This window comes from Delphinus delphis, chromosome 4 (genome assembly GCF_949987515.2).
Source record: "Delphinus delphis chromosome 4, mDelDel1.2, whole genome shotgun sequence".
In the NCBI taxonomy this organism is placed as follows: domain Eukaryota; kingdom Metazoa; phylum Chordata; class Mammalia; order Artiodactyla; family Delphinidae; genus Delphinus; species Delphinus delphis.
Genome location: NC_082686.1, coordinates 69,447,184 through 69,471,540, shown reverse-complemented (window position 1 = coordinate 69,471,540; position 24,357 = coordinate 69,447,184). Strand labels below are relative to the sequence as shown.

Here is a 24,357-nt window from a genome sequence, read left to right as displayed (position 1 = left end):
ATTTTTGAATTGAATTTCTCATCATTTTTGTCAGTTTTTGCTTCATTTATTTTGGTGTTACATTGTTAGGTACATATGCTTATAATTTTTATATCTTCCGGATGGAGTAACTCTTCCATCTTTACAAAATGTTCCCCATTTTCTCCAGTAACATTTTTGTTTTGTTTTGTTTTGAAGTCTATTTAAAAGTCTGTTATTAGTGTGTCACTCTGGGTTTTCTTATGATTGCTGTTTTCACAATACATCTGTTTCCATCCTTTTATTTTCAATCTATAATAATCTTGAATCTAAAGTGTTTCTCCTATAGACAATATATTGTTGGAACTTTTTTTTTTTAATCCATTTGAAAATTTCTACCTTTGATTAGACTGTTTAACCTTTTCACATTTAATGTCATTATTGATATAGTTGGATTTATGCCTGCCATTATACTTTTTCTATATGTCACGTCTGTCTTTATACCTCTGTTCTTTCTATAGTGCTTTCTTTTGTGTTAACTGAATATTTTATAACGTAGTATTTTAATATCTTTGCTAACTTTTTCCTCTATTATTTTTTGTTTTATTTTTTTTCTCTATTTTTTTCCTCTATTATTATTTATTATTTTCTTAGCTGTTGCTCTAGAGTTTAACATGAATATCTTAACTTATGAGAATCAGCCTCAGAGGCATACTAACTTAATTCCACTGAGATATTAAAATGTCACTCCTGTATAGCCTTATTCCCTTTCCCCTCTTTTTTTTTTGAATTTTATTTTATTTATTTTTTTAAACAGCATGTTCTTATTAGTTACCCATTTTATACATATTAGTGTATAAAGAGAGTGTTATTTAATTTCTACATATTTGTAGAAATTAAATAACATGTCAATCCCAATCTCCCAATTCATCACACCACCACCACCACCCCTGCCACTTTCCCCCCTTGATGTTCATATGTTTGTTCTCTGATTCTGTGTCTCTATTTCTGCCTTGCAAACCAGTTCACCTGTATCATTTTTCTAGAGTCCACATATATGTGTTAATATACAATATTTGTTTTTCTCTTTCTGACTTACTTCACTCTGTATGACAGTCTCTAGATCCATCCACGTCTCTACAAATTACTCAATTTCGTTGCTTTGTATGGCTGAGTAATATTCCATTGTGTATATGTACCACACCTTCTTTAACCATTCGTCTGTCAATGGGCATTTAGGTTGTTTCGATGTCCTAGTTATTGTAAATAGTGCTGCAATGAACATTGGGGGTGCATGTGTCTTTTGGAATTACGGTTTTCTCTGGGTATATGCCCAGCAGTGGGATTGCTGGGTCATATGGTAATTCTTTTTTAGTTTTTTAAGGAACCTCCATACTGTTCTCCATAGTGGCTGTATCAATTTACGTTCCCACCAACAGTGCAAGAGGGTTCCTTTTTCTCCACACCCTCTCCAGCATTTGTTGTTTGTAGATTTTCTGATGATGCCCATTCTAACTGGTGTGAGGTGATACCTCATTGTAGTTTTGATTTGCATTTCGCTAATAATTAGTGATGTTGAGCAGCTTTTCATGTGCTCCTTGGCCATCTGTATGTCTTCTTTGGAGAAATGTCTATTTAGGTCTTCTGCCCATTTTTGGATTGGGTTGTTTGTTTCCTTAATATTGAGCTGCATGAGCTGTTTATATATTTTGGAGATTAATCCTTTGTCCATTGATTCGTTTGCAAATATTTTCTCCCATTCTGAGGGTTGTCTTTTCGTCTTGTTTATGGTTTCCTTTGCTGTGCAAAAGCTTTGAAGTTTCATTAGGTTCCATTTGTTTATTTTTGTTTTTATTTTCATTACTCTAGGAAGTGGATCAAAAAAGATCTCGCTGTGATTTATGTCAAAGAGTGTTCTTCTTATGTTTTCCTCTGAGAGTTTTATAGTGTCTGGTATTACATTTAGGTCTCTAATCAATTTTGAGTTCATTTTTGTGTATAGTGTAAGGGACTGTTCTAATTTCATTCTTTTACATGTAGCTGTCCAGTTTTCCCAGCACTACTTATTGAAGAGACTGTCTTTTCTCCATTGTATATCTTTGCCTCCTTTGTCATAGATTAGTTGACCATAGGTGCGTGGGTTTATCTCTGGGCTTTCTATCTTGTTCCATTGATCTATGTTTCTGTTTTTGTGCCAGTACCATATTGTCTTGATTATTGTAGCTTTGTAGTATAGTCTGAAGTCAGGGAGTCTGATTCCTCCAGCTCCGTTATTTTCCTTCAAGACTGCTTTGGCTATTCGGGGTCTTTTGTGTCCCCATACAAATTTTAAGATGATGTGTTCTAGTTCCATAAAAAATGCCATTGGTAATTTGATAGGGATTGCATTGAATCTGTAGATTGCTTTGGGTAGTATAGTCATTTTCACAATATTGATTCTTCCAATCCAAGAACATGGTATATCTCTCCATCTGTTGGTATCATCTTTAATTTCTTTCATCAGTGTCTTATAGTTTTCTGCATACAGGTCTTTTGTCTCCCTAGGTAGGTTTATCCTAGGTATTTTATTCTTTTTGTTGCAGTGGAAATGGGAGTGTTTACATAATTTCTCTTTCAGATTTTTCATCATTATTGTATAGGAATGCAAGAGATTTCTGTGCATTAATTTTGTATCCTGCTATTTTACCAAATTCATTGATTAGCTCTAGTAGTTTTCTGGTGGCATCTTTAGGATTCTCTATGTATAGTATCATGTCATCTGCAAACAGGGACAGTTTGACTTCTTTTTTTACAATTTGTATTTCTTTTATTTCTTTTTCTTCTCTGATTGCCGTGGCTAGGACTTCCAAAACTATGTTGAATAATAGTGGTGAGAATGGACATCCTTGTCTCGTTCCTGATTTTAGAGGAAATGCTTTCAGTTTTTCACCATTGAGAATGATGTTTGCTCTGCGTTTGTCGTATATGGCCTTTATTATGTTGAGGTAAGTTCCCTCTATGCCCACTTTCTGGAGAGTGTCTATCATAAATGGGTGTTGAATTTTGTCAAAAGCTTTTTCTGCATCTGTTGAGATGATCATATGGTTTTTATTCTTCAATTTGTTAATATGGTTTATCACATTGATTGACTTGCATATATTGAAGAATCCTTGCATTCCTGGGATAAATCCCACTTGATCATGGTGTATGATCCTTTTAATGTGTTGTTGGATTCTGTTTGCTAGTATTTTGTTGAGCATTTTTGCATCTATATTCATCAGTGATATTGGTCTGTAAGCTTTTTTTGTAGTATCTTTGTCTGGTTTTGGTAACACGGTGATGGTGGCCTCATAGAATGAGTTTGGGAGTGTTCCTTCCCCTGCAATTTTTTGGGAAGAATTTGAGAAGGATGGGTGTTAGCTCTTCTCTAAATGTTTGATAGAATTCACCTGTGAAGCCATCTGGTCCTGGACTTTTGTTTGTTGGAAGATTTTTAATCACAGTTTCAATTTCATTACTTGTGATTGGTCTGCTCATATTTTCTATTTCTTCCTGGTTCAGTCTTGGAAGGTTATACCTTTCTAAGAATTTGTCCCCTTCTTCCAGGTTGTCCATTTTATTGGCATAGAGTTGCTTGTAGTAGCCTCTTAGGATGCTTTGTATTTCTGCGGTGTCCGTTGTAACTCCCCCTTTTTCATTTCTAATTTTATTGATTTGAGTCCTCTCCCTCTTTTTCTTGATGAGCCTGGCTAATGGTTGATCAATTTTGTTCATCTTCTCAAAGCATCAGCTTTTAGTTTTATTGATCTTTGCTATTGATTTCTTTGTTTCTATTTCATTTATTTCTGCTCTGATCTTTATGATTTCTTTCCTTCTGCTAACTTTGGGGTTTGTTTGTTCTTCTTTCTCTAGTTCCTTTAGGTGTAAGGTTAGATTGTTTACTTGAGATTTTTCTTGTTTCTTGAGGTAGGCTTATATAGCTATAAACTTCCCTTTAGAACTGCTTTTGCTACATCCCATAGGTTTTGGATCATCATGTTTTCATTGTCATTTGTCTCCAGGTATTTTTTGATTTCCTCTTTGATTTCTTCAGTGATCTCTTGGTTATTTAGTAACGTACTGTTTAGCCTCCATGTGTTTGTGTTTTTTACGTTTTTTTCCCCTGTAACTCATTTCTAATCCATAGCCTTGTGGTCAGAAAAGATGCTTGATATGATTTCAGTTTTCTTAAATTTACTGAGGCTTGATTTGTCACCCAAGATGTGATGGATCCTGGAGAATGTTCCGTGTGCACTTGAGAAGAAAGTGTAACCTGCTCTCTTTGGATGGAATGTTCTATAAATATCAATTAAATCTATCTGGTCTATTGCATCATTTAAAGCTTCTGTTTCCTTATTTATTTTCATTTTGGATGATCTGTCCATTGGTGTAAGTGAGGTGTTAAAGTCCTCCACTATTATTGTGTTACTTTCGATTTCCTCTTTTATAGCTGTTAGCAGTTGCCTTATGTTTTGAGGTGCTCCTATGTTGGGTGCATATATATTTATAATTGTTATATCTTCTTCTTGGATTGATCCCTTGATCATTATGTAATGTCCTTCCTTCTCTCTTGTAACATTCTTTATTTTAAAGTCTATTTTATCTGATATGAGTATAGCTACTCCAGCTTTCTTTTGATTTCCATTGGCATGGAATATCTTTTTCCATCCCCTCACTTTCAGTCTGTATGTGTCCCTAGGTCTGAAGTGGGTCTCTTGTAGACAGCATATATATGGGTCTTGTTTTTGTATCCATTCAGTGAGCCTGTGTCTTTTGGTTGGAGCATTTAATCCATTCATGTGTAAGGTAATTATCCATATGTATGTTCCTGTGACCATTTTCTTAATTGTTTTGGGTTTGTTTTTGTAGGTCCTTTTCTTCTCTTGTGTTTCACACTTAGAGAAGTTCCTTTAGCATTTGTTGTAGAGCTGGTTTGGTGGTGCTGAATTCTCTTAGCTTTTGCTTGTCTGTAAAGCTTTTGATTTCTCCATTGAATCTGAATGAGATCCTTGCCAGGTAGAATAATCTTGGCTGTAGGTTCTTCCCTTTCATCACTTTAAGTATATCATGCCACACTCCCTTCTGGCTTGTAGAGTTTCTGCTGAGAAATCAGCTGTTAACCTTATGGGAGTTCCCTTGTATGTTATTTGTTGTTTTTCCCTTGCTGTTTTCAATAATTTTTCTTTGTCTTTAATTTTTGCCAATTTGATTGCTATGTGTCTTGGTGTGTTTCTCCTTGGGTTTATCCTGTATGGGACTCACTGTGCTTCCTGGACTTGGGTGGCTATTTCCTTTCCCATGTTAGGGAAGTTGTTGACTATAATCTCTTCAAATATTTTCTCGGGTCCTTTCTCTCTCTCTTCTCCTTCTGGGACCCCTATAATGCAAATGTTGTTGTGTTTAATGTTGTCCCAGAGGTCTCTTAGGCTGTCCTCATTTCTTTTCACTCTTTTTTCTTTATTTTGTTCTGCAGCAGTGAATTCCACCATTCTGTCTTCCAGGTCACTTATCCGTTCTTCTGCCTCAGTTATTCTGCTATTGACTCCTTCTAGTGCAGTTTTCATTTTAGTTATTACATTGTTCATCTCTGTTTGTTCTTTAATTCTTCTAGGTCTTTGTTAAACATTTCTTGCATCTTCTTGATCTTTGCCTCCATTCTTTTTCTGAGGTCCTGGATCATCTTCACTATTATTATTCTGAATTCTTTTTCTGGAAGGTTGCCTATCTCCACTTCATTTGGTTGTTTTTCTGGGGTTTTATCTTGTTCCTTCATCTGGTACATAGCCCTCTGCCTTTTCATCTTGTCTATCTTTCTGTGAATGTGGGGTTTTTTTTCCCCACAGGCTGCAGGATTGTAGTTTTTCTTGCCTCTGCTGTCTGCCCTCTGGTGGATGAGGCTATCTAAGAGGTTTGTGCAAGTTTCCTGACGGGAGGGACTGGTGGTGGGTAGAGCTGGTTGTTGCTCTGGTGGACAGAGCTCAGTAAAACTTTAATTCTCTTGTCTGCTGATGGGTGGGGCTGGGTTCCCTCCCTGTTGGTTGTTTGGCCTGAGGCGACGCAACACTGGAGCCTACCGGATGTTTGGTGGGGCTAATGGTGGACTCTGGGAAGGCTCATGCTAAGGAGTACTTCCCAGAACTTCTGCTGCTTGTGTCCTTGTCCTCACAGTGAAACAAAGCCACTCCCCGCCTCTTCAGGAGACCCTCCAACAGTAGCAGGTAGGTCTGGTTCAGTCTCCTACAGGGTCACTGTTCCTTCCCCTGGGTCCTGATGCGCACACTAATTTGTGTGTGCCCTCCAAGACTGGAGTCTCTGTTTCCCCCAGTCCTGTCAAAGTCCTGCAATCAAATCCCACTAGCCTTCAAAGTCTGATTCTCTAGGAATTCCTCCTCCTGTTGCTGGACCCCCAAGTTGGGAAGTCTGAAGTGGGACTCAGAACCTTCACTCCAGTGGGTGGACTTCTGTGGTAACATTGTTCTCTAGTTTGTGAGTCACCTACCCAGCAGTTACGGGATTTGATTTTATTGTGATTGCACCCCTCCTACCGTCTCATTGTGGCTTCTCCTTTGTCTGTCGATGTGGGGTATCTTTTTCAGTGAGTTCCAGTGTCTTCCTGTTGATGACTGTTCAGCAGTTAGTTGTGATTCTGGTGCTCTTCCAAGAGGGAGTGAGCACCTTCCTCTCTTTTTGTGACGTTATTATACATATTACATTTATAAATGTTATAAACCCAGCATTAGATTGTATCACTTTTTATAAATTTATGTCTTTTGAAGAAGGTGAGAGAAGAAAGCAGAGTAAATTTAAGTTTATAGCTCTTGTTATATTCACCTCCTTATTTATCATTTCTGGATGTTTTCTTCTATTCCTGTGCATTCAGGTTACCATCTGGAGTAACTTCCTTAGCCCTATACAGCATTACTCTTATCTCCTTTGTGCTGTCACTGGAAAATATGTTACATTTCTATATGTTATAAGCTCAGTAGTACAATGTATACATATTATTTTATACAATGGATTTTTAAATCAGTGACGAGAAGAAAGAAGAAGAAATTTGCACTTATGCTGTCTTTTTTTTTTTTTTTTGTGGTACGCAGGCCTCTCACTGTTGTGGCCTCTCCCGTTGTGGAGCACAGGATCCAGACGTGCAGGCTCAGCGGCCATGGCTCACGGGGCCAGCCGCTGCATGGCATGTCGGATCCTCCCAGACTGGGGCACGAACCCGTGTCCCCTGCATCGGCAGGCGGACTCTCAACCACTGTGCCACCAGGGAAGCCCTATGCTGTCTTTTATAGTTATAAAATTACCTTTCCCAGTGCTCTCTGTCTTTTTCGTACAGATTCAAAAGAGAGAGTCTGGGGTCACTCATTTTCATCATAAAGAACTTCCTTTATTGTTTCTCATAAGGTGTGTCTGCTAGCAACAAATTTCCTCAGTATTTGATTACGTGGAAATATATTTATTTCACTTTCATTTTTGAAAGATAGCTTTGCTGAATATGGGATTCTTGGTTGACAGTTTTTTTCCGTTAAGCACTTTGAATATGTTATTCTACTTCCTTCTGGGCTCCATTGTTTCTGATGAGAAATCAGTTATTATTCTTATTGGGATTCCCCTGTGACAACTTCTTTTTCTCTTGCTGCTTTCAGGATTTTCTCCCTGTCTTTAGGTTTCAGTATTTTCACTATGATGAATTTGTTTGTGGATCTCTTTCCTTTATCCTACTTGGAGTTCCTCGAGCTTCCTGGCTATGTAGATTGTTTCTCAATATTTGGGAAGATTTCAGCTATAATTTAAAAAAAATGTTCCTTTCTCTCTTCTCTCGTTCTAGTACTCCCATTATGCATATGATGGTACATTTGATGATGTCCTGCATTTTTCTGAGGCTCTGTTCATATTTCCTCATTCTTTTTTCTCTCTGTTCTTCAGATTGCATAATTTCTATTGCTCTATCTTCAAGGTTCTTCTTCCAATTCACTTATTGTTGACCTCCTTTAGTGAATTTTTCATTTCAGTGATTGTATTTTCCAACTCCAGAACTTCCTTTTGGTACTTTTCAAAATAATTTCTATCTCTTTATTGATATTCTCTGTTTGGTGAGAGAATCATACCTACTTTCACTTCTTCAATTATAGTTTCCTTCAGTTTTTGTTTTTTAAAAAACAAACATATTTATAATGGCTACTTAGAAATCTTTGTTAAATCTGATATCTGGTCACTCTCACAGGCATTTTCTGTTTCTTGCTTTTTCCTGTGTGTGCTTTTTATCCATTTGTTCCCCCCCACCCCGTCATACATTTCTGTTTCTTTTCATAGCTCATAATTGCTTGTTGGAACCTGGACACTTAGATAATACATCGTAGCATCTCTGGGTACTGATTCCCACACTTCTGGGGCTTGTTATTGTTATTTGCCTGCTTATTTGTTTACTGACTGGCTGGATTATTTTAGTGGGAAACCCCTGATGTTGCTCCTCAGGGGATGCAGCCTTGGGTATGCCCACAGTCACCCTGGGATGACACTGGTCTTCGCAGTCCTCTCTTTAACTTTCTCTTTCCCTGACCACACCCAGCTGTTAAATTCCACTCATTTCCAGCTCATTACTCTATTGCTTTCAACAATGTCCTGGAGTATAAATATAGATCTGCTTCACAGATCTATCCAATCAAATCCAAGCTCCTTTGAAGGGACAGGTCCTGAGGTCACTACTTAAGATTTGTTCTGGCCCCAGGAAGTCTCTTTCTCTCTGGCAAACCAGCCTGCCTACTATTTACCCTATATCTCCAGTGACTCTAGAAATCTTCTCCCAGTTGCCTCTCACCATAACTTCCCTAAGGGCATTTCTGAGAGTGCTATTGGCTTGAACTTCTCTACTCTCTATTGCAAATAAATGCAGTTGCTTTGGGAAAAGATTTGGGGCTCTCTGTTTCATAGTTTGTTTCTATTCCCAGACAACACTATTTCTCAGCAGTGTTGTGCCCATGTATAGCCTCTGCTCCATGAGTGGGGGCAAGGCAGAAGAAGGAGTCCCCACCTCTTGGCCACACTCACCTAGAACTTAAATTCAGCAACAGGTAGCTTGGACCAGGATAGAAAATGTCCTATCTGGGAAGACAGTCCTTCAATTGGGAGCTGGGGGCAAAGGAGACCTTGTGTTCTTGGTTGCACTAGTCTGGAGTAGCGTTTCCATTTCGTTGAGCTGGGAGGTGGGAGGAAAGAGGGTCTTGGTTCAAATACCAGAGATTCGCTGTTCTTACCAAGTTTTAGTAAATTTTCTTGAATAAATGTTTCATTTGCTGTGTGCACTTAGGACCATTTCTAGAGACTTTAAATGGTTCTTTTAAAATAATGTCCACCAGTTTCACTGGAGAGTAGGTTGGATAGTGCCTCATGCTGTCATACTAGAAGTGGACTCTCTTTCAGAACCTGTAATGCTTTATTTTAGGGTGTTACTATTTTATAAATACATATACATCTCCACAGAACAACAGTTCTCTAACTTTAATATGTACATAAATCACCCATGAAACTTGTTAAAAAATGGAGGTTTGGGGGCCTCATCCCCCAGAGATTACGATTTTCTAGGACTGGGGTGGAAGCCAAAAAGAAATCTACACTGTTAGCAAGTCTACTACAAGATTCTTTGAAAAAAAAATTGTACTGAAAAGACTAATGCATACAAGCTAAGACTCATCTCTTTTTCAACAGGTTTTATGTGTACTAAGAGACTCTGTGGCTATGACAGGGTCAAATCCTGGCTATTAAACATCACAATCATGTGTGTGCCTGTGTGTGTGTGTGTGTGTGTGTGTGTGTGTGCACGCGTGTGTTCCCCAAAACCTGAGTTCTCTGGGGCCCTCCTTTTTCTAAATTCTGCCTTCTGTTGTGAAAGGCTTTCTCACAAATTCTCCTTCCCCTGAGTGTGGCCTCCTGCTCTGATGGGAGTGTGGGCGATGGAAGTGGGGTCACTTCATCATAGGAAGTGCTGTCTGTTTGGGGGTAGGGAATTACTTGTGCAATCATGGTTTGGGGCTGCTGAGAATCAGAGATGACAGAGGACCCCAGAGCAAGGCTTCTCAAATTGGGGTCAGGAAACCTGCTCAGAATCTTTACCTCTCCTGCACCAGATCTGATTTTTCCTTGGTGCTACCATTTCTAACTTCCCCTCAAAACAAAGAGAGCACCACAGGCTTTGCTGCAATTGGTCTGATTTGCACACCATCAAGTGGCAGTATGTGCCTCTGGTGAGCAAATTAATAGGATTAAAGCAGCTATCAACATGCGGCAGCAGAAAGGCTTCCTACTGTCCAGCTGCACGTGGTTATCACTAATGTGAGTCCTCACAGTCGTAACAATAGAAAATGAGTATCACTTCATATTTTAAAACTCTAGACAGAAACCATTAGCAATTTATTTTCCCCCAAGAACCGGCTAATTAAAGTTGTAAATAAGACTGTGTTGTTTGTATGTACTCCTGTGAGTGTCTTTTTCACGAGGAACTGGAGCATAGATGGCTACCTGATTGTTCTGTTGCATGTTACAGTACAACCCGATCCTAATTCCATCTGCCCACACTCCCATCAGAGGAGGAGGCCACATTCAGGGGAAGGAGAATTTGTGAGAAAGCCTTTCACAACAGAAGGCGAAATTAAGAAAAAGGAGGGCCCCAGAGAGCTCAGGAAACCTGGCTTTACGAGGCACTATAAGAAGCCAGAGAATATCTTCCTACTGGATTTAGTAGGTGGGTTATTATTATTATTATTAAAGATCAAAAGAATAGGATTCCCCAGTGGAAACTGCAAAAAAACATGTTATAACAAAAAGCCAAAGATCAACCAATTTTAACCTTTTTCTTTCAGAGTTGCTCGTGTACCATACTCAGTGGGGCATTATACTCCCACACTATCCACATGTTAATAATTGATAGCCTTTATTGGTACCAATTGACAGACAAAATTTAGGAAATTTCTGATTTTGCTTCCACGATTTAATGATATGCAATTATTTCTCAGTAATGGCCACCTCAGCTGGGGTCGGGTCTTTAACTGGTATATAAAACTAGACATGAAAACTAAACTTAAAAAACAGATGAATTATAACTAGATAATCTTCATTTACCGAACAGTATACCTAGGGGTTCTTTAAATTATAAAGAAGAACGGGTACTTTATACAGTTAATTCACAGACCATTAATTACTATCAATGAATGAACAATAAGCATTAAGTCAGTACTGATTATTAATTGAAAAATATACCTGACCTCCCCTCATTTAAATGGAGCCCCTTTTGTTATCCTCCATCATAGCAGCACTTACTCTTCCAACATAAGACTTATTGATTTGTATTTATATATTTACTTATGAGATTATATAATATCACCTGTCTCTCCACTGGAACCTCCGAGGACAGACCATTTTGTTCACCACTATATGCCCAACATCCAGCACAATGTCTAATCCTTAATTATTTGTGGAATGAATGAAGAAAGAAGTCATGAGGTTCTTGGGATCTTATATTGGGGAGGGTGATCGATAGGCTTTAGGATTCCCTTGAATCCCCTGAAAATGCCTAAAAAAAAGTTGTCCACATACATTTCTCTGGAAAGAAGACCCACAACTTTCATTAGATTTCAAAGGGGTCTGTGACCTCCCCGAAAGGTAAGGGATCACTGGCCTATTTCACTGATAAAACAGGATTCAGTAGCAAAGAACTCACCTGTAGCCTGAAACAAAGTACCTGAAAGTAGCCTGAAACAAAGTACCTAAAGCATGTACCTTTACATGGACAGATGTGTGGGCATATGTATAGGTTCTTTTCCAAGAACCGAAAAGGAAATGCCTCAGTGAACTTACAAAACAATCCACATTCTCACTTCCCCTGAGTAACTGATCATTCCTACAGTCACTGGGCTCCAGCAGTAGCTGCTTAAATTCATCTGTTTCTTGGCAGCAACATCCATCACTCAGGCCAGAGAAAAGGAGTCTGTAATTCCCTCTATTCACCTCCTTGGGTTGCTGACATCCGTCTTAGGGGAAGTCCCTTTTAATAAGCAACCTGTAAACCTCCCAGTTAACAAAAGCACGTGCCGCGTTTATAACGCACCAGTTCAGCCAATTTGATCAAACAACCCTGGGATTTCCCTTCCCCTGCCCTGCAGCCAGAGAGGAGAGCCAGCCTAATCAGGCTAAACAGGCACCGCAAAGGGAGACTAGAGATGGGCTGGAACATGCTAACTGGCTGTTGTGTATTAAACCTCCTCTTCCTCCCTCCCAGCTCCAGAAGATGCTTCCCTTCAGTAAATTTCCTCCCTCGTTTTTATTTTTTTTGTCCTGAAAATGGAGACTTCAGAAGTAAATTTGTCAGAGGAAAGGTTTTTGATGTGTTATTAACTCTCAGTTACCCATATTAACAGAGAAGAGCAGTGGTGCAGATAATTCAAAGGTTCTTTCTGTTTAACTTTGTAGTTCATTGTTTTGAAGGGCTTGATGGTAGACTTACCTCCCTAATCATGTTTGTCTTTGCTTCTTATTAAAATGAGTTTGTCTGCCTTAGGGCCAGGCAGTTGGGTGACATGAAGATTCCGGCACAGAATTTGTAAAATTCACCAGGGGAAATCCACAAGGCACACAGATAATCAAACCTGACTAGATCTGAGTTCCTGTTCTTAATCACCTGTGATCAATCGGTTTGCTCCTCTGTGACTAAAGCGAGCCTGGGATGAGACATAATTATAGAAGACGAGTTGGACTAGTCTTTACGTTTAGATGAAGACAAGACTGCTGTGGCCCAAATTGGTAACACAGTCAATCTTGATCTTTTCCCTGCCTGGTCCCACAACCTTCTATTCCGCAGCCAGAGGTCCCTTCCCATTCAAATCTCACGCTGCTCACCTCTACCTTACATCCTGCAATGGCTCCCTGTGCTACTCATTAGGGCTATTCACAAACACCCACTCTCTCGTGCCCAACATGTGGAGGTAGGACCATATACCTCCACCCGCGATGTTAGATGTGGCCGTGTGACTGTGCTGGGTAGTGAAATGCGTCACTTCTAGGTGGAAGGTTTCAGAGCTAGCGTGCGGTTGGCTGCTTGCTTTGTCTGCTGAGGCACTGGCTGCATCTGAGACAGTGGCTGCTCCCTCAGTCTGGGAGTCTCATCGAGTGAGTGTGATGAGCACAGCCCCCATCAGCCAGTGATGGGCATGTGGTAGGAACAAGAAATGAACCTCTATTACTTTAAACCACTGAGATTGTACGGTTCTTACGTCACTCAGCATCTCTATCACCGCACATATCAAGCTGTACCATGACTGTCTGAGTTATCTCCCTAACTAGACACTGAAAACTTGAGGCCAGAATTATTTCTGTGTATAACACAGTCCAGTGTATAACACTGTTAAAACAACTCCATAGAAAATGAAATTATCTTCTTTTCTGGCCTCTGTGATCCTCTGTGTTTATGTTTTTCTAACACCTGCCCCTCTCCCAGCATCACCAGATGAAATGATATGGTGTCTTTGGAGTTCAGATATACGGGGAATGGTGGAGCTATTCTTTTGGACCAGTAGTACAAGCAGGAAGAGCTGGCAGAGGGGAGAGAGAGAGATGTCGAGACATACTTAGGCTGCAGACATTTCAGATACAACGGGTTCAAGGGGCAGACAAGATTTCAAAGTCTTGGGGAGACCACATGGAAAAATTACTATCCCAAAGTGTTAGTTTTACGAGGAATCACAGGAGTCATCTGGACTAGATTCCTGTATCACCAGCATCATCATTATCATAATACCAATATTTACTGATAATGGACTATGTACCAGGCACATCTCCAGCCACCTTACAATTAACTCATTGAATCCTCACGGCAGCCCTATAAGGTGGCTATTATTATTTCCATTTTACAGATGAAGAAATGGAAGCACAGACAGGTAAATTTCCTATGGCCACACAGCTAGCAAACATCCCTCTCTGAATTCAGCGTCTGCTTGAAGTCTCCCCATCCCGGGGAGCTCACTAACTTCCAGTACATCCCACCTCCTGAGCCATGCGCTGCCTCCCCCTCCAACTGCCGTCCCCTGGACTGTTCTGCCTCCTAGACCAACACAAAACAATTCCACCCTCTTCTCTCCAAGGCAGCCCTCCACATAACTGAAGGCAGCAACTGTGTGTCCCGCAAGGCTCCTCTTCTCTAGTCTAAGCAGCCCAGTTCACTCAACCGTTTCCAACGCGCCACAGCCTGAGGTGCCTCTCATCCCAGCTTAGTGACTCACACATGCCAGTGGGTTTAGTCAGCAGAGTGGAACTGGGCACTCTCCTTTCTAGTCCTGCACTGGGCTGATGGCTTCTACAACCCTAGCACGTTCCTTTCACCCTGTAAAGCAGGGTCCGGAGGCAGAAATGAGGCCATAATCTGCTGCGGGAACAGCCGGCTCACCACGTGTCCTGCGCTCGTCCCTGTCTTGGCAAATGGAATGCTACAAGGGGCCGCGTGTTCAGAGTTGCTCACTCCTCCTCAGCTTGGAAGTCTGTTTCTGCCCCCTCCACCGCAGCCCCGTCCCCCTCGTTATTCTCCTGCCCCCGAGAAGAGACCCTGCACTCACCATGGAGTTCATGGCGAAGTGATTGTGCTGCGTCTGGAGGTCCAGGGCGTGCTGGTAGCTGACTCCAATCTCTGTATGGCTCTGGAGGAATAACTCCTTGTTGTGGCTTATCCAGTCGAACATCTAGAGGGGGAAAGAAGGCGCACAGTCATCATGGGGGTATGGGTCCAACAGCAAGGAACTTTCAGAGCTACTGGGAGAAAAGCAGCCTTCCTGCTGGGGCCCAGTGAGGACCAGTCATCCTGCTCAGGGTCGGGGGTGGCCCACACCCTGGCTTCCCAGGAGAGCCCTCCTCCTTAGCAGAAGGCCCTGCCACCAGCCTCCATGTCTCCCTACAGAGCCTAGGGGAAGAGAGAAAATGAGTAAGAGGACCAAGGAGAACGGGGAGGAAGCTGCTCACTTTCCCTAGTTATTTCCCCTTTTAAAAGCTTTTAGAAATCATCAAAAGCCACGCCCCCCCTCAATGCGTGCTTTAGGGACAGGTGAAGTGGAGACAAGTGGGAGGTTTAATCCACTCCCTACTGCCCCAGCAGGAGAGAGAGACACTTGTTGGAAGCCACAGGGCATCCTAACATGCCCCATCCCACTTACACTGCCCGACCACACGTTGTTGAACTGACTCTGAATGCAGTCACCTTTTCTTGTGACTCCACAGCCTCACAGGGTTTCTGCTATGACCCATGAGGAACCAGCAGAGGAGGATTTTAAGGGTAGAGTGAATACTGCCTAGCACAGTGGGCATTGAGCCATTTTCCTCCCCATGGCTCTGTACCTGGTTTTCATTTAGGTTTCCACCTCTCCCACAGGTGGCCCACTCACTTTTAGGGGAGCTAACCAGAACCTCAATTCCAAGGGAAAGCCTGGTCACTCTAAGGGTTACCCCTTCTCAGGACACCAGATCTAAGCCAATCAGTGTATGACATTTCCTGACCCATGGGATTGTCTTAGAAACGGGAATGTTATCCAATTCAGTACAATAAAACACAAAGGGCAGTTTGCTGGAAGCTCCTGGGAAAACAGAACTGTAGTTGTTTAGCTATGACTCCTCTTCCTCTGATACTGTCATTGTGACCCTGCACCTCAAATTGCTGTACCCATTCTGCTGGCAGCTTGAGGGTGAAGCCAATGGGCAGAGAAAGAGCGTAGCCAAAACAATGGCAGGAAACAAGCAGAGCCCTGATCAAGCCTTGCCTGATCTCCACACTGTGTCTGGACTTGCTTAGTACCTGAGCCAAGAAATCCTCTTTATTATTCAAACTGGTTTAATTTGGAGTTTCTGTAAGTCTCTGCCCAGAGTAGTCAAGTGATACAGCCAGGAAACGTGTTAAACCTCTGGAGAAGAGGATCGCTATACTTGGAACCCATGGTCCATAGCTTGGGATGAGCTAAAGACTGCAGCTCAGTTGCAGAGTAGAGCAGGGAAGGACGGAGCACAGGTGTAGGCTGAGAAGCTGCAAAGATCACGCCAGCTTTCCTGGAAGGCAGAGTCACAGCCTCATTCCATTTTTCCCCTTTAAACGGAAAAGCGAATTTACTTTTTCAGTTACGTTTAACCAGCATTTATCGGACACTCATTACATGCCAGGCACTATACAAGGCAAAAATGATTAATATGTGATTCTTGAGTTTAAGTGGCTTAAAAGCCAGTGTGGAAAGCAAACATGGACTCAGATACAGTGTTAGCAGAACTTGGCATATGACGTGATTAAAATCACAACTCAACAAAGAAATCTATCAAGATAAAGGTCAGTGTGGTAATCAAGGTAGCAGCCTCTCTTGACGGTGTGAAGAGAGGGAAGAGCAGAGAAGGCTTCCCAAAGGAGGTGACACCTGACTTGACCCTGACTCAGGTAGGAATTAGCCAGGTGAAAGAGTGAGATGTGGGCTCCAGGCAAAGGGAAGATCAAAGGGGCAGAACCGTGGGGCAGCCCAGTGTGTAGAGGGCTCTGAAAGCACCACTTCTGTGCTTCTGGACCTGATGTGAGGAGAATATGTGGCTGGGGAGGTAGAAGGGACCATGGAGAGCCCTGGACACAGGCTTTAGGAAACCTGGACCATATACTGCGGGCAGCAAGATGTCAGTGGAGGGTTGTAAGCTGAGCAGTGAAATGTGATGTGAGCTTTGAGAGGAGCATGGGATGTGGACTGGCAGGGAGAGATGGAGCAGTAAGAATGGTTAGGAGGCTGTAATCCTGGGGAGCAAGAGTGAGAACCTGGAAACCCGGATGTGGGGAGTGACAGTGGAGTCTGTGAAGTGGGCAGAGCAAGAATTGCTAGGAAGGGACTGAGGACTCCCAACTGTTTGGGGAGGGAGGGTGAGAAAGAGAGAGGGAAGACAGCCAGGTATCTGGCATGGCGCCCTGGATCCTTGTAAGAGAAGGTGCCCCCAAGGTACCACCTCAAGAGGAGGGCAAGAAGCTGGGGTAGGGGAGGAGAGACCGCAGGTTCCGTTCCAGATGCTGAGTTTGCGAGGCGTAGGAGACCTTCAGGTGGAGGTGTCCTGTGGGCAGTTAGAGTTTTGTCTGGAGGTCAGGAGAGGGACACCAAGGCTATGACAACTCATGGTTAAGTACAAGCACATCACCTTCCCAAGGCAAATGGGCATAAAGTGGGATTGAATCTGGAGATGATTCTCCCTTTTGAATTACCCAGATCACTTCCGGCTACCTACACAGATAAAGGGCAAAAGTATCATCCTTCACTTGCAAGGGTCAGCAGATGCTCCAGGCTGGGGGTGCCTGCGGAGGCTGGGCAGGATCGGTGGCGTGCGCCACCCCGGGTCCACCAGCCACAGCCAACCCCACACCGCAGGCACGCGGTCAGCGCTTTTTAAAATTACTATTAAGGACAAGAGGGGAAGAAGACAAGTGCCCCAGGAGTCTAAAGGAACTTCACTGTGTAATTTTTGTTCTTTTAAATTCTGCCTCTCAACCCCATTTAAAAATAATCCCTCCTCTCTTTTCCTTGTTGACCAAAGAATCAATAAAATCAATGAAAATCTGAAATGCCTGAAGTCCTTGGAACTTAGGATGAAAAGTGCTCACTCATACTTTCTTGTCTATCCCAGTGGCCTAGAGTGACCTTCCCTGTATTTTCTGTTAAATGAGTATTTAGATATGCTAATAAACAGAGAGTTATATGCTAGCATCAGAATGATTAGATTGCCTGGCGCCAGGTCCCTGCCGGACTACAGAGCAAGGAGAGCCGAACACGGGCCACTTAAGGAGAAAAGCAATAACAACAGTGAGTTAAAAGGCAGGCGAGAGCGAAGAGTGCTGGAGGAACCGCACGCCTCATTGAATGGGCTTCTCACACAATGAGGTCTGCACCCAGGCCACTGCGCCCCATCTGCCTTCCATACTGGAGCACACGAGCTGTCTCTGGGGGCTGCGCATTCTGGGAAAGTTCAGCTATGCCGGAGGCTAGAGGCAGTGCTCCAAGGAGGTGACACTCATCTCAGGCACCTAGGGACCAGACAGTCGATGTGATATCAGGAACCACGGTCTCTCCAACATGGCTGTTTCCTAGGGACAGTCTCAAGTCTTCTCTGGACCTGAATCTGCTGCCTAATTGTATATAATACTCACTTTTGTGAGCCTGGTTGCCTGCAAGGGTCACCAGCATTTCTGCTGCATTCACTACAGCTGGCGGCAGAGAGAGAACGTGTGTGTGCGCACACGCGTGTAAGCACCCATGTGCGTGTGCAGTTAAGTGGGATAAGGACTAGGCTGGTTCTGGGCCTGGCTCTGTCACTAATTACCCATGAGACTGTGGGCAAGTCTCTTCTTTTCTGGGCTTCTCTTCATTTCCAAGGGATAAGCAGTGCCCAGAATGGAGGTAAGCATCCTGGTTTACAATCGGCTCAATTTGGAAACTTACGGAGTGTATTTTTTTCCATTCAAAATAAAAATTAGTTTTACTGAGTCTCCTGGGTCAGAATGCTTATTCATTGCTACAGCTTAACATTTGTAACTTTTGAATACAAAGAATGACTGTAAGAAAACTGGCATTGTTCCTAATAGCCAGAGAAATGCAGCTTCTTAGTCTCAGCCTTGACATCTATCCGTCCAGTGCTTTAGGGTTCAAAATGTCCACTCACAAGCATCATCTCACTGCCTCCAGCAGGCCCACTTTACGGATGGAAAACAGGTTCAGAAAAGTGAAGCCCCCCCCAGTGGGCTTCATTCATGCCACCCAAGGCACATTCACTGAGTGTCTGTTGATCCAGGCTCTTGGGACACTGCCCTGCCTCCTGCATGTGACTGTAGGAACTCCTCTGCCCAGGCTCCACAGAGCAGTTGCCCCTCAAAAGGCAGCCACCAGGGCACTGTGGGGCTCCAGCGGTGGGAGGATGCTGCTCCTCACATGCGGCCATTCAGCGGCCAGTACCCGGCCCCCTCGTCTCTGCCTCCCACCTGCCCCCTCAGTGCCTGGGGATGGCTGATTCAAATAGCTCCACTTCTCTCAATAAATACTTAGTGAATGAAAGAAATGCATGAGGGAGTTGGTCACAGGCTCTGGGGTTGCTAATCTCCAGACAAGCTGACCCTTTCTAAACTAGGACATTTTATGATTTGATCTATTTGAATTGGGCTTTCTGGAAGACACCTGAACTAGACACTGGAACAAAAATCTAAAGAAAAAAAACCCCCCAAAACTAAAGAAAATGTCTCCACAGTGGTTTCAAACATTTTGAACTTTTTTTTTTTTGAGAAGATACAAATGGTAGATTCAACAAAATGTAATAAAACAACAAAATTCCTCCAGGAGGAAAGTTCATGTCTAAAAAATGAAATTTTATCTCTTTGTTTGGAAACCAACATAGTTTTGTCTCATTAAGAAGATAGATGTTACATGTAAGCTACTTGGGGTTTTTTTTCCCCACGTTTTGCAAAGTAATGTTTTTATGCTGGCTTAAACTCAGTGAAAATATACAAATCTAGTTCTTAATATATAATAAATGATAAATGAATCTATTTAAATGCAAATTAGGAAAATAAACAGAAACCTTTTCTCCTTTTCTTTTAAATATGGGGATAGCTAAAAGGTTATTATTGTTCTGTTTTTAATAAAGCATAAACTATTTCATAGAGCAAGGATATTAAATAAGGATCTTGGTCTTATTTTCCTTCATTTGCCAAATTTAGCAACAGCATCTGATTTAGAGTTTTAACTTTCAAACTACCTTACCACCTAGTGTTAGTGTTTTATACTGTCTGTAATTTAGATTACACTGGTTTTAATTTGCTCATTTTCAGGTTTGGTGACTTGATTGAGAGGACAGAAGACAACCAATGGATTTTCTTTCCTAAATATGCACATTCCAGTATCACCTGTTGTCCCCTGTTAACCCTGCTTGGACACTGCAGCGACCCATCCATAAAAGCCTGTGCCCTAAAGAATACTAACAACCTCCTTGCCAGAGAACCTTGCTACATCTGAAAACTTGCTGTGCAGTCAACTCCAAAATGAAATGTTATGTGTGTTACAGTGCAAAGAACAGAGGCTTCAAATCAGGAGACTTGGGTTCTAGTGCAAATCTGCTTTATAAACTTGGACAAGTTAGGTTAATGGTCTAAATCTCAGTTTCCTTACCTTGAAATGGGGATAAAAATTTATACTATTTCAACCTTAGCATAATAGTGAGATTCAAATAAGACAACAGTTTCATGCTTCGGTAGATAGATTTTTAAATCTACATAGTGAGCATATTCTACTGCACATAGTTCCCTAATGTTTTGTTTTAGAGCACAAAACAGATGAAAGGCGTGGATTTAAAACTGCACTGTGTTCATTTTGCAAAATCACCATGGGCTCATGGAAATCCCATCTGCAGCTCGTACACAAACATCCACAGCCCATCCCTCCCGGACACGCACTCCCAGTGCCACCACAGGGCACTGCACAGACCAGGGATACCCATGCATCCTCCCACTGCCCCCACCCTGACACACACTCAGGGCCCTGTGGTGCCTTTGCCCACACAGGACTCAGAGCCCCGTACACTCTCTCAGGGTCATGCCTGAGGGCACTGTCCCCTCCTGCCCTCCCTGTGTAGCCTAACCAGGGATCTCACCCCCTCCTGCCTTGCTTCCAAACTCCCCCTTCCCCATCCTCTCTGCCACTCCCCAACCCTTTCACTATTAGAGATTCAATCACTTTGGCTCTTAAGAGTTTTTTTACTTAGGAGAGACTCCTACTAAAATGTATTATTCCTGCAACCCCTCCTGGAATTAATTTATCCAGGATACAGAAACAGCCTATTAAGAAAGCGAGGCACTTTGTGAGCACGACCCAGGGATGAGATCCTAGAATGGGGTGGCAGAGGAGCCCTATGCCAAGAGAGAGAGGGCCTAAAGCGAGAAGTGGGTGGGAATTAAGGGCAAATCTCCCCATCTGACAACTCTGGCTGACCCCGGCACATGTCCTCAGGCAAACAGGGCAACACACAGACCCCATGTGTGTGTTCTGGCCTACGACCCTTAAGACCCTTCAACTTTGTTTTCAATTATCCACTAACCTAGGATTGAGCTCTCCTGCTTTTCCAAAGCGGGGTAGAGAAAGAAAAAATAAAGGAACACAAAATTTGGATCTAGTTTCTAGGTTCCTAGAATTCCTTACAGAAGGGAGTTTGACATCTCTCCTCTTCTGTCTCCTGCAAGGCCTGCAGGCCATAGGGAGTCCGAGGTTCTGGGAGGCCGTCCTTACACTGGTGTCTATAGACAGGGGAGGTGGTTGGGACTTGTGCCTGATGGACAGTTAATAAATATCTACTGAGGGAGAGAAGGTGTTCCGGGCCCTGCCTGTTTTCCTTTAGGCTTTTGGAATGTCAGCTGGCATTCTTGTATATATGGTATAAGAGAGAAGCCATTTTTATCTTTCACCATAAATCCAGCTGCTCTCAGAGGATGGCTCAGCCTGGTTACCTGGAGACCCCAGCACTGTGGCCTCAGGAATCAGCCAGGGCACCAAACAATTTCACCGGCCAGGCTGTGTCTCTGACCTGTAGACATTCTATCGATCCCCTAGCATATTTCTTACCCACTCCATGCCCAAATTCCCTAATTCCCAGATCTCAGATCTAACATCCTAACAGGCTGCTCACATCTAGAACTGCCCCAGTTTCTCTATAAAACAGGCAAATGTCCCTATTTGCTCCCACTGTGAGCAAGGAAATAACAGAACCTTTTCCCCTTCTGCATATGCTAATCTGAACTTCAGTTAACACCCCAGTTCTGTTTCCCTGGAAACAGAGAAAGATAGTGTGTGCCAACATGTTACTAAGTCATGCTGCCAGTGGTAAAAACACCCCCGATTGGTAAACTGTATCTGATTAGAAGGACTATCAATAAACTATAAATAACTGATGGGGACAGCGTTCCTTGATCTTCCCTGAAGGGGGTGACTCTTGTGACTGGTGTGTCCATTGCAGGAACCCTGGAAGCTGTGCCAACAGAGGATACTGGCTTCTGTGGGGCATGGGTTGTTGAGCCATGGGAGCTTCTGCCGCTGCCCACCATGGATCTTGTCTCCTTGCCCCTGAGCTGGATTGTTGCAAGGACTGTCCTGCTGGGAAACCACAGCTTCCATCTTATACTGTCCTGACTGGATCAGCGCCAAGGGTGGCCCATAGCAGTCTTTCAGTCTGAATGCTTAGTAGAACCTAAGAAGACTCCTTGGTAGGTGTGGCATCCATATTGCAGAGTCAAACTCTGTGTATATAGTCTCTCCTTGTCTTCCATTTCTCCATTCTCCTTTCTCGTTTTCACCTTCTCTCAATAATAGCAGTAATGATAATGGTGACAACAATAATAATAGCAACTAACATTTGCTGAATGCTCACTCTGTGCCAGGCACTATTCTAAGCATTTAACATATTGAACTCACTTCATCCTCTCAATAACCTCCTAATTATCTCCCCAACGTTAACCCCCAATATTATCATCTCCATTTTACAGACTGAGAAACTAAGGCACGGAGAGGCCCAAAGCCACAAAGCTAATGAGCGGCAGAGCTGAGATTCAAACCCAGGAGGCCTAGTTCCAGCGCTGATGCTCTTAACCCTGCAGCTCCACCTTCCAAAATGCTCAGAGCTTCATTCTGTCTACCCTTCCCATCATCAGCAAACTTTCAGAAGTGCATTCTGCCCGCCCCTGCTGTTTTTGTTTTCCCTCCATCCACTTCCTCTTTAACTCCTTGTAACACCTTCTACCTTTACTGCTTTCCTAAGTCTGCACCCACAGTGAAAAATAATTGCCTCCTTTCTGAGGTCTTGACCCTTCCCTCGGTCTCTCATCAGAATCTGATGCACTCCCTTCCGAAACTCAGCCGTCTCTGGCCTTCTACACCAGGTCATTTTCAGGGGCAGGCCATCCGGCTGCAGCAGTGATGAGCATCCCCCTCCTGCTTTCACAAGTCGCTACTGAACACTAACTTCTCCCAGGAGAACCAGTGCTTTCACCCACTCACACTCTCTCCCTTGACATACCATGTCTAGTCTCAGCACAACAAAAACAATAGGAACGCTCTAATTTCAAAAGCTCACCAATCCTTCAGTTCCACACTGATTTGTTAAACTTGCCTCCCACTTCTCTGGCTGCCCCTTCGTGGCTTTCTTTCCTGTCCCTCACACCCTTACAGACACAGTCAACCCTTAGCCCTCAGCCCCTCTGCCTTTTATTCGTCAGCTCTGTCCATTTGAAAATCCATCTAGGCTCACAATTTCAACCACACAGACAGTATTTCCTGTTTCATGCGCCAGGCCCTGTGCTAAGTACCTCCACAGACTATCTCATTAGCCTTTATAATAATGCAGAAAAAGGGTATTGTTAATTCAGCTTTCAACGTAGTGAAAACTCAGTACAAAGAGCTGAAGTAAATTGCCCGAGATCATACAGCCTGTAAGTGATGAAGATAAATTTAGAATCTAGTGTCCATCTGAACCTAATTTCCTCTGCTCCAGGGTGTTCTCTAACCCTAACTTCCCCAATAACTGACAAGAATAAATATGTGCCTGGCTCTGCACAGTGAGACTTACACATGTTACCTTAAGCCCCATAGCAGCCCTAGGAGATAGTGGATAGCATCATCACCACCTTTGTCTAGTTGAAGAAACAGATTCAGAGAGATCAAATAACTTGGTCAAGGTCACACAGTCAGGGTGCATATTAAAGACTCAAATCTAAGTCTATATGACTCCAAAGTCCATGCTTTTTTTTTTTTTTTTTAAACATCTTTATTGGGGTATAATTGCTTTACAATGGTGTGTTAGTTTCTGGTTTATAACAAAGTGAATCAGTTATATATATACATATGTTCCCGTATCTCTTCCCTCTTGCGTCTCCCTCCCTCGCACCCTCCCTATCCCACCCCTCCAGGCGGTCACAAAGCACCAAGCTGATCTCCCTGTGCCATGCGGCTGCTTCCCACTAGCTATCTACCTTACGTTTGGTAGTGTATATATGTCCATGCCTCACCAAAATCCATGCTTTTAAACCACTATCAAATTGTCTCCCAAATGCACACCTAAATTGCAGATTATTCCTAGTCACATGGTGCCCATGGATTCAATGTGAATATCCCCTTGCTGTTCCAGTAGCATCTAAAACTATTCTGCCTGTTCTATGAAAACCCTTACCTTCTCTTGACACCCCACGTCTTTACCCCGCCCCCCCCCCGCCCATTTGTTCTCTTTCCTCAAATCACTCTGAAATATACGTGTCACTTTCCACTGCTACTGATACTCACCACTCAGCCCCTCCTGCCAAGATTACTGCAATTA

At 42.8% G+C, this 24,357-nt stretch overlaps 1 protein-coding gene across 2 annotated transcripts in view; it reads right to left on the bottom strand.

The window, feature by feature from the left end:
- The window catches only part of LOC132424755 (kalirin-like), a 458,669-nt gene that overhangs the window by 199,481 nt on the left and 234,831 nt on the right, over positions 1 to 24,357 (bottom strand). For both annotated transcript variants that reach the window (XM_060010783.1, XM_060010784.1), the window contains exon 6: positions 14,577 to 14,699. In XM_060010783.1, coding sequence (XP_059866766.1) covers positions 14,577 to 14,699 — 123 coding nt within the window. The remainder of the gene's footprint in view (positions 1 to 14,576; positions 14,700 to 24,357) is intronic.